General features: G+C 41.4%; 1 protein-coding gene across 2 annotated transcripts in view; it reads right to left on the reverse strand.

Annotated features, from left to right (window-relative positions):
* PDGFRA (platelet derived growth factor receptor alpha) overlaps positions 1-12984 on the reverse strand; it is a 35792-nt gene that overhangs the window by 14764 nt on the left and 8044 nt on the right. For both annotated transcript variants that reach the window (XM_061993483.1, XM_061993484.1), the window contains 10 exons: positions 11915-12229; positions 8869-9132; positions 8006-8136; positions 6477-6648; positions 6178-6367; positions 5557-5672; positions 4931-5057; positions 2950-3143; positions 2391-2485; positions 2148-2280 (listed from right to left, as the gene is read on the reverse strand). In XM_061993483.1, the coding sequence (XP_061849467.1) occupies positions 2148-2280; positions 2391-2485; positions 2950-3143; positions 4931-5057; positions 5557-5672; positions 6178-6367; positions 6477-6648; positions 8006-8136; positions 8869-9132; positions 11915-12229 (1737 nt within the window). The remainder of the gene's footprint in view (positions 1-2147; positions 2281-2390; positions 2486-2949; positions 3144-4930; positions 5058-5556; positions 5673-6177; positions 6368-6476; positions 6649-8005; positions 8137-8868; positions 9133-11914; positions 12230-12984) is intronic.

Raw genomic sequence — 12984 nt, forward strand, 5'->3', positions numbered from 1 at the left:
AGCCTGTCAGAGAGAGATGCTGTTTTTCTGAACGGTGAATGGGACACAAATACAAAGGTGAAGTCTGTGAATTTGCTTCAGACACAACCTTCTCAACTCAGTGCTTTGGCTAAAACAGAACTGGGATGATTAATCCACCCCAAGTTAACCCATAACTCCCTTGGTCAATATCAAAAGCCAAACAAGCCACAAGTTTTAAAATCTACATCCAGTTTCTAGGCTCATGAGAAGTCAGGTGCCACATCTCTAAACATTGTGTAACTTGAATCTTAACATGCCTTTTGCAAACGTGGATAAGTCTGATTCTGTGTCAGGCCAGCATTTCATTTTTTTAAGGCCACCGGCACAAATGGGTGACTTGCTGGGAAGAGGTGGGAGCAGTTCTGCAACCTCTCTACAGCCACCCCAAGATCCTGAGAAATATCAGCCTCAGATTCTGCTCTTCAAAGGGCACTGTGCTCGATCACCTCAGCAGAAGGAGGTCCTCATCCTGCTGGGAGCTCTCTACTTCTCAGCAGAGGCAGGAGAAGGTAACGGCATTCAAACAGCTCTCTGCATTATCGTATTTCACATTCTGCTACACATCTCCCAGTCCAGCGCTGGCTGCTGAGTGCTCTCAACTGCAGCGCACTACAGACATTGCAGAGGGGTGATAGCAAAGGGAAATTTGCAGAGTAGCCCAAATTTATCCATCCAGACAATGCTCAGAGAAGGTGTTTAACACAGTGCTGCACTCCTGGCACTGATAACTAGAAAAACAAATAAATGCTGACTGGCTTACACAGCTAGAGTGGGAAATGCTTGTCTGACTGAGCCAAAATGGGTTTGTAAACTGCTTCAGAGCCTCCCTGAGATAAAGTTACAATTGCTTTGCTGTTGTATCCCACTTTTATAAGAGAAAACCCACACAAACCAGAGTTATCAGTCCTAGAATCAAAAGAAGTCTCTACCAGTAAGCATTTCATATGGCAAAACTGCCAGCAGGTAAGTGTTAACCATGTCAAGAAGAATACTTGTGCAATCCAGACTGCAGGAAGGACGTGTAATATTACTTTTAAAAAAGCATTGACTATCTTGAATAAACTCATAAACAGGAAGGCACTGAAATAGGCTGGTGTTCATGAATCAGAGGGAGACAAAGTCACAGTGGTGGTCTGTTAACAACTCAGGTCTGACAAATCCTATTTGTGCATATAATTAAAGTCTGGGTTGTAATAAAAGAATTCCATTAAATATGCACCCTTCTCTAGTTTTCAATTAGCAACATGAATTTAATTAAAGGATATCATTCCCGAAACAGAAAATTTTGTGCTGCTTCTTTCAAGAATTCACATCAATTTCTTCTCTGTGATGGGGAAGGAAAACTATACTAGAGGAGTATGTTTCTTAAAATACATCAAACAAAACCCTATTTCATCTCCTTGTCCTGTGTTTTGTGATACAACTTGGTGCACCGATATCTCCAAGAAAGGGAAGCCTTGTATATTTAAAGCACTATGTGGACAGAATATTAAAATTTCCTATGATCATTGCACTTTCAATTGATATAAATGACAGGTTGGTCCAGCCTTGAAGAAGTAATTGCAACTGAGTTCTGTATAAGCTCCACTAAGGGAATAAAAAAGCAAGAAAGCAGAAGGAGAAGGAAGAAGGATAGTAATCACAAAAATAAGCTAGGCAGTTACTCAGCACTGACATGCACACAGCATGGGTTAATAATTTTTAAAGCATTTTTAATAAAACTGCAGAACTACTTGCAGATTTCCTTTTGCTTCTGCATGTAAATATATAAATGCCTTGCAAATAAAAAATGCCAATGCATTTATTGGGGGTGTCTTAGCAGAAGTGAGTGTTGAAGCGATCATTTAACAGTGGGAGAGGTCCCTTAAGCCACGTGGAGGTGGTCTCTGCACACGGAACATGTGGAGGAGAGCTGGAACGGAGAAACAGGAGACACTAACACAAGGAGCTCAAGGCTGACACTACTATAGAAAAGACGAATTCAGAAGGAGAACTGAGGAGAACAGACAGGCTCTGGGCTTCATGGCCATAATTTACATTCCAAATCTCTGTAACAGAGACCTCAGAGTTGCCCTTAAACACCCTTCTCCCCTGAGAAGTAGGTTAGTCCGTTAGACAAAACTTACCAAGCACTAACCCATCTCGAGGAAACTCCCATCTGGAGTCATAAGGCAGTTGCATTGGATCCACGTAAATGTATTCATGGCCATCAGGGCTGATAGACTCAATGACTCTCCACCTTATCTCATACCTTGGCTTCTGCAAAGCACATTGAATACAAAGCCAACCATTAGCCCCGTGCCTGGCTTCAGACCAGATCAAAACCCAACAGAGCTCAGCATCCAAACTGAACTACTTTTCTCCATTACCTGTTTCCATATGATGACCAGGACAATCAGTGATATTATCACAATCACTAACAGCACTAGGACTGCAGCAGCCACTGTTAGTTCTGATCGCAGGGCTGTGGAGTAAAAAGACAGACCATATTTTCCTCCTGAGTCACAAGGAACATGACACACACATAAGACACCCACCTCCCCTACCATCACAGTCACTGTGTCCTACAGATGTGGCAGGAGCAGTTCCTGAGGCTGGTGACTGTAAAGTCTTTCCAAGCCCAGAGCTGTTCTGCCTTCTTGTTTCAAAACCAAATGCAGAGATTGTCTAGAAGAACATCTATAGCCAGTGGCCATAAAATGATAAAATGAATCATGGAGCCACACAATAAGCAAGAAAACCAGATGCAGTGTAAAGACCTGCAGAATGCATCATCCTCAGATGTCCTGGGGTGGAAAAAATGGGAAAAAAAAATTTCTTTTTATCTGCAACAATTCATGGTTTTGTCTATTAAAACTGAAACAGAGGTGTGTCAGAGAGAGATCAAACTGGCTGCTGCAATTTAAAAGAAGGACAAAGCAAACTCACTGGGAGCCACAAGCTTCAGTTCCCGAGTAACAGCACCAAGGTCATTCCTTGCCACACATCGCACAGCCACGGTTTCCTCTACCTTCTGGAAGGTCACCTGGCTTTCCACTTTTTTTTTCTCATCCAGGTGGGCTTCCATGTGTATATCAGAGATATTGTTGGTCAAAAGAGACCACGAGGTGTCATTGTTGCATCTGCAGAGAAGAACAGGGGAAATAGATGTTGGATGTATACATGATTAAAGAGGAGTGAATAGAACAGAAATCATCTTTCCCTATAACTTTCTTTTAACAATAATCCTTTTTTGAAGACCAGAAATGCTTAAGAATGCCTCCGTGAAAAGTCTGCATCTTTCTTCCCTCAGAATAATGTGCCTTTTGATCCTCCTTACTGCTACTGCTTTTGAGGGCCTGACAATGCAGCCCAGCAGATCTAGTATAGATAGATCTTGGTCTCACTATGTATCCCATGGAGTTATAGCACTGGTTGAGTCTTTATTTCTCCCTGAATTCTTAGTGCTCCCTGGACCAGGGCTAGGAGGACAATCATCCCACCAGGCAGTAAGAGGTTTTAGCACAATGAGAACAGAACACAGCTGGAAGGTGCCCAAGGCTCCCAGCCTTCTTCCATGCATAGTCTCCCTCTCCCGAGTGGATAACCTCCCAGGGGAAAAAACAGCCTCCCATTAACCACAGAAAGAGCTAGTCTAGAACTAGCAAAAAACAGAGTAGTTGCTCCGTGTGTTTAAAATACTTTCAAGGTGAAAATTATAATTTGGAGGAAATACTTGCAAACGAAAATTTCAACACACGTAGGTGTTAATGAGGCAGAGTGAACAATATGTGAAACGGTAAGAACACCCTGAATGGAGGGACAGCTGCATGTCAAGATCCTTACTCAAACCAGGACTGTGAAATCTACTTAGTTGGCTTATTGAACACAAAGCTTATATGAGAGAAACCACCTGAATTGATGCATTGTGTCTTCTCCTATGGGATGCAATACAAAGAGTACTACACTCATTTTTCATAAAAACAGTATATCTCCAAAAATAAAATACAGAATAACAGAATCATAGAATGGTAGGGTTGAAAGGGACCTTTAGAGATCATCCAGTCCAACCCCTCTGCAGAAGCAGGTCCGCCTAGATCAGGTCGCATAGGAACGCGTCCAGGTGGGTTTTGAAGACCTCCAGAGGAGGAGACTCCACATCCTCCCTGGGCAGCCTGTGCCAGGGCTCCCTCACCCTCACAGGGAAATAGTTTTTCTTTATGTTTAAATGGAACTTTCTGTGTTCCAGCTTCATCCCATTACACCTTGTCCCTCCACTTGAGACAACAGAAAAAAAGTACCAAAAGTGACATGCACTTTTTAAGTACTTGTAAGTATTAATGAGATCCCTCCTCAGTCTCCTCTAGACTAAACAGCCCTAGTTCCCGCAGCCTTTCCTCATAAAGAAAATGTTCCAGTCTCCTGATCATCTTGGTGGCCCTGCGATGGACTCTTTCCAGAAATTCCCTGTCCCTCTGTGCTGGGGAGCCCAGAACTGGACACAGGACTCCAGATGAGGGTCTCACTATGGCAGAGTAGAGGGGGAGGAGAACCTCCCTTGACCTGCTGGCCACACTCTTCTTGATGCATCCCAGGATGCCATTGGCCTTCTTGGCCACAAGGGCACATTGCTGGCTCATGTTCAGTTTATTGGCAACCAGGACTCCCAGGTCTCTCTCTGCAGAGCTGCTCTCCAGCAGGTCAATCCCCAGCCTGTACTGGTGCATGGGGTTGTTCCTGCCCAAATGCAGGACCCTGCACTTGTCCGTGTTGAACCTCATGAGATTCCTTTCTGCCCAACTCTAGATGATCTCTGATCTAGAACTTAACTGGCCCTTAATGAGGCAAATGTGGTACAGTAACTAAAAACATTAATAGTCAAAGATACAAGAAGTGATATTTTAGATAAGAAAGCACCCACTATTCTTACTTTTTAATATCCTTGCAAACCAGCCATTCGACATCAGGAAGCGGGGTCCCCTCTGCCAAGCACCTCACTGTCTGTCCACCTGCAGAGCCGTGGTGATCATCCACAAGGTCTAAGATCAGGGCTGGAACTGGTAAGGAGTCAAGAGTTGGTTAAAATAGTTTTCAGGGTCTACAAAAAAAGCAGCCTGAATTTTCAAATGAAGTGAGACAGGTGTTGCTTGACCGACAGCTTAGCCACAGCTAGAGGCCCAGACTTGTCCAGGAGGTCCTTATCTCCCATAGGACAGAGCAGATCCTGGGCTACAGCCATGGAAAGGAAGTACTGTGGTTATGCCACGTCCCCATGTCATACTAAATGAGCTATCATCCCCACTGTCAGCTGGAATAACTTAGGCAAGAGGATAAAGTTTCTTTTTGGCTCAAGGCCAGCGCAGAAGTGAAAGCCAAGATCAGGGTAGAGCCAAGATCATGAAGAGCTCCAAGCATTTGGCACACATACACTGCCCGGGACATTGCAGTATATGCTTTCTTATTTCCATACTCCAGGCAAACGGATGTGTAAGTGGATCAAGTCTTCGCTGTGTGCCATCACTTTTGGTGGGCAAGGCTTTGGGGGTCCCTCCTTACCTTGTATAAGCAAGGAGAATGTATATCTTTTAATCTCATCTTCATTTTCAGCAACCAAAGTATAGTATCCACTGTCTTCTTCCTTGGCCCGAATCAACTTTAATATACTCTGAAACCTGCAGGAGTGAGGAATTTTACTTGAATTTTTAAAGCAGACATTAAAAAAATAATTTTGATGCAATATGTAATCTGGGTATGTGGAGATTACAAGGTAGTGGACATTTAGCATTTCTAGCGTGCCTTTAACTAAAGTCATTACACAAGTGGCAAATAACTACCAACATACAACTGAGAAACAAGTGGGCATAGTTACTGCAGGGATCTGACAAAGCCCCTGCAATTAGAAATCATTGGTGTGGAGATGTGTTGGAGGGACTGAACAGCCTTACTACTCAGACACCCATATTTCTACGTTGTGGAGAGGTTGATGTTATGAAGGGAATAGGAAGAGGCAGATCAGGAATAGCCCTTTAGAGGAGACAACAAAGAAATGTTTTTAAAATGCCACTGAGGAAGAAGCAACAAACTGAGGTAGAAAGAGAGAACAGGACAATGTCCAGGTTTCTGGGGGAGAAACTAAAGTCAACATGGCAAAGTAGTGGCCAGAAAGAATATTTTTACCTTGTTTCCTGGACTCTGTTGGAACTAGTAACAATCTCAGTAAGGTTTTCAATCAGAGTCACATTATCCTTCAACCAGTACATTTTTGGTGCTGGGTATGCCTGCACATCGACAACAAAGTTTTTTACTTCGTGTAGATTGACAGCTTCCAGAGGGCTAAACTGGGGCTCCAAGTGAACAAAGCCTTTGTCTGTAAACAAAGAAACAAAAGCTTTGCGTAAGTAACACTGTGTAGAGATTTTCAAGAATGGTGTTTTCCAAAGCATTAACAGTTTATGAACACTAAAATCAGACTATACCATGAACTGTAATGACTACTTTCTTATTTTCCTTAACCTCCTTGGTTGCATGTCGAGCAGTACATTCATAATCCCCTGTGTCTTTCACTGATGCCTCAGGAATGGTCAAGGTGTAAACCAGCTTCTGTGATGGGACTTTGATATCATCAAGTTTTATCAGACCTTTTTCTTTCTGTAGTTTGGAGAAGGAGGAAAAAAAAAAAAAGATTTACTTCAGTAACTGAGCTGGAAGCACACCATTGAGGATTTGTGCTACTGGAGTGAGAACAAGCATCTAAACTCTGTATGGAAGGCTTGTTTATTCAGTCAGAGATGTATTTTTCAGCCACAGTCACAAAAGGTGTGTCTATAAAAATACATTCTTTTGGGATCAGGCACAAAAGGGTGAGGAGGTTGAGAGATCATATTTTGTTTACTTAAATATCAATCAAAATTTCAGTGAGCAGCTTGAAAGAGCATTTTACTGTTTATTCACTACCTTATCCTCAGACATAAAAGGCACTTGACTTTTATTTGTTCAGTTCCCATGAAGTACAATTAATTCTGTCCCTTTTACCAGACAAAATCTAACTAATTGCTATGTTCTGCCTGCACTCAAAACAGGAATAATTTATTGGCAAGGAGAAGACTCCTGCAAGCAAAGAATGGTGAGAGTGTTACCACAAGAGGCTGGAACAAAAAATATGTAGGGGCTAGTTTTGAAAGGTGGTATATAGCAGAGATTATAACCTGTAACATGCAAAACAGGATGAAATAGTCTCAAATAATTTTTCCTCTTGGGCCCTTAAAGTATTTAAGGAAAAGATGGAATTCAGGGTCACAACTAGGTACATTTCAAATACTCCATTTCTTTGATGACCAAATTTTTTATGTGGGAAGCTCTGAAATTCTCCATTGGCTGGGGCTGGCTCTAACCAAGTCTCATTGAAGAAAAATTTTCACTGCAGAAAGATGTTACACCAGTTTGAAAATTTCCAAGGTTCTCCAAAAGTGTGGATGTTTTCTTACTAGACAGTTCTCATTACTGTGTAATTACACATCCCGTAAGAGCTGTTTTAATTTACATCTACATGATGAGAAACAATTAAGGTTATGGACTTGATTCTTCATTGCCCTTTATTATGTCAAAGGCTACAGAATTTGAGAGACATTTTAGAGGTTCAGACCTGTGTCAGCAGAGCTCTATGCAGAACTCCAACACATTCCTAAATCTTTCTATTTCCACAACTTTTCTTTTTTTTCAACCAGCACAAGACCTGAGAGAAAGTCTTCCTCCCTCAGAGAATGGTCTCCTGGTCATACCTCACCTTCCTCTCATACTTTACATACCTACCAACAGCAAACTATAACTTTCGGGACTGACTTTCTTTTGTAGCAAGTCAAAGGCAAAATAAATTACTTTGTTTTGCCTCCTCAGTTATCCTCATTCAGAGAAGAGAAGAATATTTTACAGTCACACCTTCTTCCCAAATAAGTAACTACAAGCACTCGAACAAAACAAACACCACCAAAAAACCCCAAATATTTACCACTTTCCCAGGATAATTCCACTGTAAATTAACCACCTCATTGTCAAAGACCACACAAGTTACTACGATGGTCTCGCCTGTTTTGTAGACAGTTTTAAGAGCTTCAATCTCAACTGGCAGCTGTGATGTAGCTAAGAGAAGAGAGAAAGCGCAGGTTTAGTTTTTAAAATATGCAAATTTCACATGGTGCAGTTTCAAGTGGGTGATTTACATTTCACTTCCACTTCTGAGGAACTATCTGGAAAATTCAGTGAAAGTGATGTTGATTTATACAGATATAACAATTTGTATTTCAATCATGAAGTGTAAAGACATTGAGTGCAATTCCACAAAAAAATGATCCATGCATAACAGTTCAGTTAGAAATTCTTATCTCATATGCCTCTGTGAAAATGCACTTGGTAAAAAAAGCAATTTCCCACTTTGCTAACCAGTGACTGTATTTGAGATGCCCTTGCTGGCCAATAAAAACTTTGCTTTAAAAATATTTGACTTATGGTGTTTTGCAGACTACACAAAGTCTTATGATTTTAAGCCATGGGGAAATTCCAGTCTTTGAAATTACACTTCAGCAAACAGGATGAAAATACACAGATTACAGAAGACTTTTCTTGCAACCATTTGGGAGATGAGACAAAGTTAAGAGCATTTCTTTCTCATTGAAAGTGTATGTAGTAGCTAAGTAAACTAGAAACTAAGTATCTAGCCATGCTGTCAGAGGAGCAAAGAGGTCATCACTGGGGAAATATTTGATATGGTCCTGTGATGTCAGTGCTAAAATGGCTCTTACAGTCTGAGAAAATAATTGGACTTAACACTATTACTTCTTTTTTTATTATTTTTAAAAGAGAAAAACTAAATACCTCTTAAAATATAGATGAGGAACTCATCAGACTTGAACTCCACGCCTTTAACTGTTGTTGTGCACGTATATGAGCCCGCAGGGAAATTCCCTATGAAGCCTTGTTTGCTGTCATAGAAAGCATAGACAGCCTTGTCTAAACTGTTAATTAAGGTCACTGCAGCACTTGGGTCACTTGTTCTACAAGGGATAATGGTGGGATCACCTTCTTCTACTAGGATGAACTGGTCTTCTGGTATAGAGGGAACAAAAGGCATGTCTGGATCTGTAAAAAAATGAGAGGTAATTTTACACTCTTTTGTTTGTAGTTAAATCCATGTACAAGAACTGGGTATCAATGACCACTTATAGATCATAACTGAAACTAGTACAAGTCATTACAGGTCACTAATACCCCACTTTCTCAGAGTTTGCAGGCAGGGCACGGTAGTGACATGCAGTATCTTGTTTTCACTATTTGATGTAACGTGTAGTGAGATATGTGACCTACGCACAAACCAGCAAAGGGTTTGGACTCCTTTGTGACAATTCAGGAGGGAGAATGAAGATCTCAGGGAAGATTTTGGACCTAAAAATTCTATTTTCATGACACAAGATTTTTCACTTTTGTTCAACATTCACTAGACCAAAAAAAAATTATTAAAGATCCTCCTTTTTATTGGCACAAAGCACTCATCTTCTTCAATTACAATTTTTTTCCCCCTTTGGTAATAGTAGCTGTCTCCTAATCAATACATAAGCAGGGAAAAAATTGCAAAAGAAAAATAAAATCCAAACGCTTTCCATGCTAAAAAGTAGAAACCAATTTCGCGTTGTTTGTGTTGAACACCACATTTATTTTGAAGCCACATTTCATCAAAAATAGTTCAAGGTACTTATTTTCATGCATTTCTAACATGTCCAACATTACAGTTACGAGACATACCTAATTATGGTCATAGCATGTGGTTTTCAAAAAAATGGTATTCAACCAGGAAAAAAGCAAGCAAACACCTGGTAGTTTTATTTCTTTTAAAGTCAACAAAATACATGCCAACTTTTCTACCCAGACAATCTAAAGCCTGAGTTTAAAACATAATTGCATAACATAGCCAACTCAAAAAGCAAAACCCTCAAACCATCTCCATTTGGCCATTTGGAATAAACAAATAATCCCCACTAGCCTGAAGCTTCTGTGCAAAGCTTGATAATAAAATTTAATAAATAGCAATCAAATCCCTCCAACAATAGACTTTCTGCTGCACTGGCAGGCCCTTTGTAGCAATATTCCAAACACAGTGCTCCATCCCAAAGACACTGCCAATTCCATGTATTCATTTTCCCACTGTAATTTAAAACAGAAACAGGATTCACCTAGTTTGATTTTCTGTTTGTTGTTAGTGAAAATAAGATATTGTGTGAAGTCTCAACATAATCCTCCTTGGCTGAAGTAAGTTGCTGCCACCCATTGCCCTCCTAATTCATTGCAGGAAAAACAATTGCAAAGACAAAGTTTATAGTGGAAACAGAAAGATTATAATTTGGAGAAAAGGATATGTTTCTGCATTTATGACATTTTGATTGTTAGTGAGTGGAAAAAATTACAGGATGTCTCTGCCCAGCAAATCTGGTAGGCTGATGTGTAGAGGCTTTGAAAAAACCACCAAAAAGCCCTCTTGAAGAAATCTTCCATCTCTTGCCTTTGTATTCCTTCACTGAGTGAGTTGTGAGACTGCTTAACACCAACAACATCTTCTGGTGATTTGGTTAGAGCTCTTTGGAAATTGAGACACGTGTGCCAAAGCCTGCAGCCTTTGATGAAACATTGTGCTTCAAGAGGCAATACAAACACTTTACATTTGTGGTGAGAAATTGAGAAGAAGTTTTGGAAGGGTCACTGTCCTCCAATTATGAACTGAAAAAAACTCAATGCCACTGCAGAGTAGCCTTTAAAACAAGTCCTGTTATTGCTTCCTGACTTTTCTTCTCTTCCACAGTCTTCGTCACAGTTGCAGACATCATTCCTCAGTTTTGCAGGATGCTTTGCAATCTCTTCTTCTTTCTTTTGTTTCCCATTCAAAAGATTTACTGCAAATTTACTGGCTTGATCTTTCCTGGCCCTTGCAGTTGTGCCACTCATCCCCTGAACTCCAGCCAACAACAAGGAAACATCCAGACAGGGCTTTACAAAGGCAGTCAGTTGTGGCTCAGGCTCTGGTGCCTATTGCAGCTATGACAATAAAGATGTTCATCCCATGGAAAGTGTGGAAAGACTTTAAACATAGTTCCAGTCAGAACAAGGGGTAGGAGGACAAAGCTGGGAGTAGGTAATTCTGAAAAGAAAGGATGTCATTTCTTCTGGGTCCAACAGGTTTTCCAACGCTAAAGAGAAAGGCAGTGCATGGCCTGGAGAGGCTGTGTTTGTACTGAAAATTACAGGGCACTGCGTAGTAGCACCATATTTTTATTCTTGCGTCCAACTGACCAGAAATAAAACTTCTTGTTTCATCCACCCTTGTGACAGCCATTCCTAAGACATACCCTTTGCTTTATTCTTCCCAGGACCTATGCACATGTGAGCTTTTTCCCGTTCTCAGTTCAAGCCTAATTCAGGTTAAGAACAAGATATAGGCTCCCTTGTCTGGCAACATCTTTAGTGTCAGAGGTGGCGCTGGTTTGTTCGGTGCATATCCCAAAACATTCACCCAAGCCACCCCTGAAAGGAATGGCATTGATGTTAATCCCCACCTGAGGACCAGGAAAATCTGAAGGCTGGACCTGTTCCCATAGCTGAGCTGACTTGGTCACTAAGGTCTATTGTCCAGCCTCAGATGGTGAGAAGACCTCCACTGTGGATTCATTCCTCTTATTGAGAACTAAAATTCTTACTAAAAGAAGTGAAAATCAATAGAAAGAAAGAGGAATTAATCCATAGACTTGCAGGGCCCGGTCTTGATTTATATCCTAGGAAATGGCCCTGGAGTCATTTGTCTTCCCCTGACAGCAATATGGCTTTTCTGAACATCCACAGTTCAGCTCTGGGTATGGCTGTGGTATCCCCTACTTACCAGGCACATAGATGTAGATGTCCTTCCCTTCCACTTCCCCATCCTCCACTTGAGTGTGGTTATAATAACAAACATACAAGCCCGTATGAGCAGCTGAGGCATTTCCTACTTCAAGCACCGTCACGAAGAGGCCACTGTTGTTTTCTTCATGTCTAATGTCTATCCTGTGGCTTCCCTCAGTCACTGGGTACTGCCAGCTCACTTCACTGTCTCCAGAGCATTTGAGTGTGAAATTGGAATTCAGCTGTACCACCATTTCATTCCTACTGGGAACAATAGTCGGCAGAGGAAGCTGGCAAAATGTTAGGAACGGTCCTGTAAAAAGACATGAATAAATAGCATATGAACACACAGAACAGCCTCAGCACGGGGCTGCTAAAGAAAGAAGAGTGGATCCAGAACAGTTTTTTTCTGTCCGTTTCAGACATGCTGACCTCCCAGGAAATTTGCCCTGGTTAAAACCCAGAGCTTTGCCCAAGGGATGGCAAACAGCTTCCCTTTGAAGTGCTAAGGCTTTGCTTACTGACTTCTGTTTGTCATATCAATGGATGAAAGATACAGGTGAAGTTAGAGATGGCTCCCAATCCACACCTGAGCTTCCCAGCCCAAATGTGGGCAGGGCTCTGCTGCAGACCAGTGAATTCCACACCCTGGCTGCTGAGTAACTGGCATCTTACAACTCCTTACAGCAACAGTCAGGAAACCAGCAGTTCTGTCAACCTTTGAGTAAGCTCACCATTAAAAGTTAGAAACCACTTCCCAGGACCTACACTTGCATTTTACATCTGGCTTCTATTTCTGCAAAGAGTCAGAGCAGGGGCTTTGACTGAAATTTGTGCATCAGGTCTACCTCTGGCCAAAATGTACAGAGGTTTATAGCCAGATAAAACTGTAATTTGCTGAACTAGATGTTGTAGATGGCACTGGCTTTCAGCTACAGGCTCAGATTTGCAAGCCTAGCTAATTTGTAGGTGGGCTGTTTGCAGGTCCAACTCCCAGAAAGTAAGTTAGGGGATCCACATCCTGAAAAAATGAGGAACCCACAAGGGAAAGAGATTTGGTGTTTCAGT

This window comes from Colius striatus, chromosome 3 (genome assembly GCF_028858725.1).
Source record: "Colius striatus isolate bColStr4 chromosome 3, bColStr4.1.hap1, whole genome shotgun sequence".
Classification (NCBI taxonomy): Eukaryota; Metazoa; Chordata; class Aves; order Coliiformes; family Coliidae; genus Colius; species Colius striatus.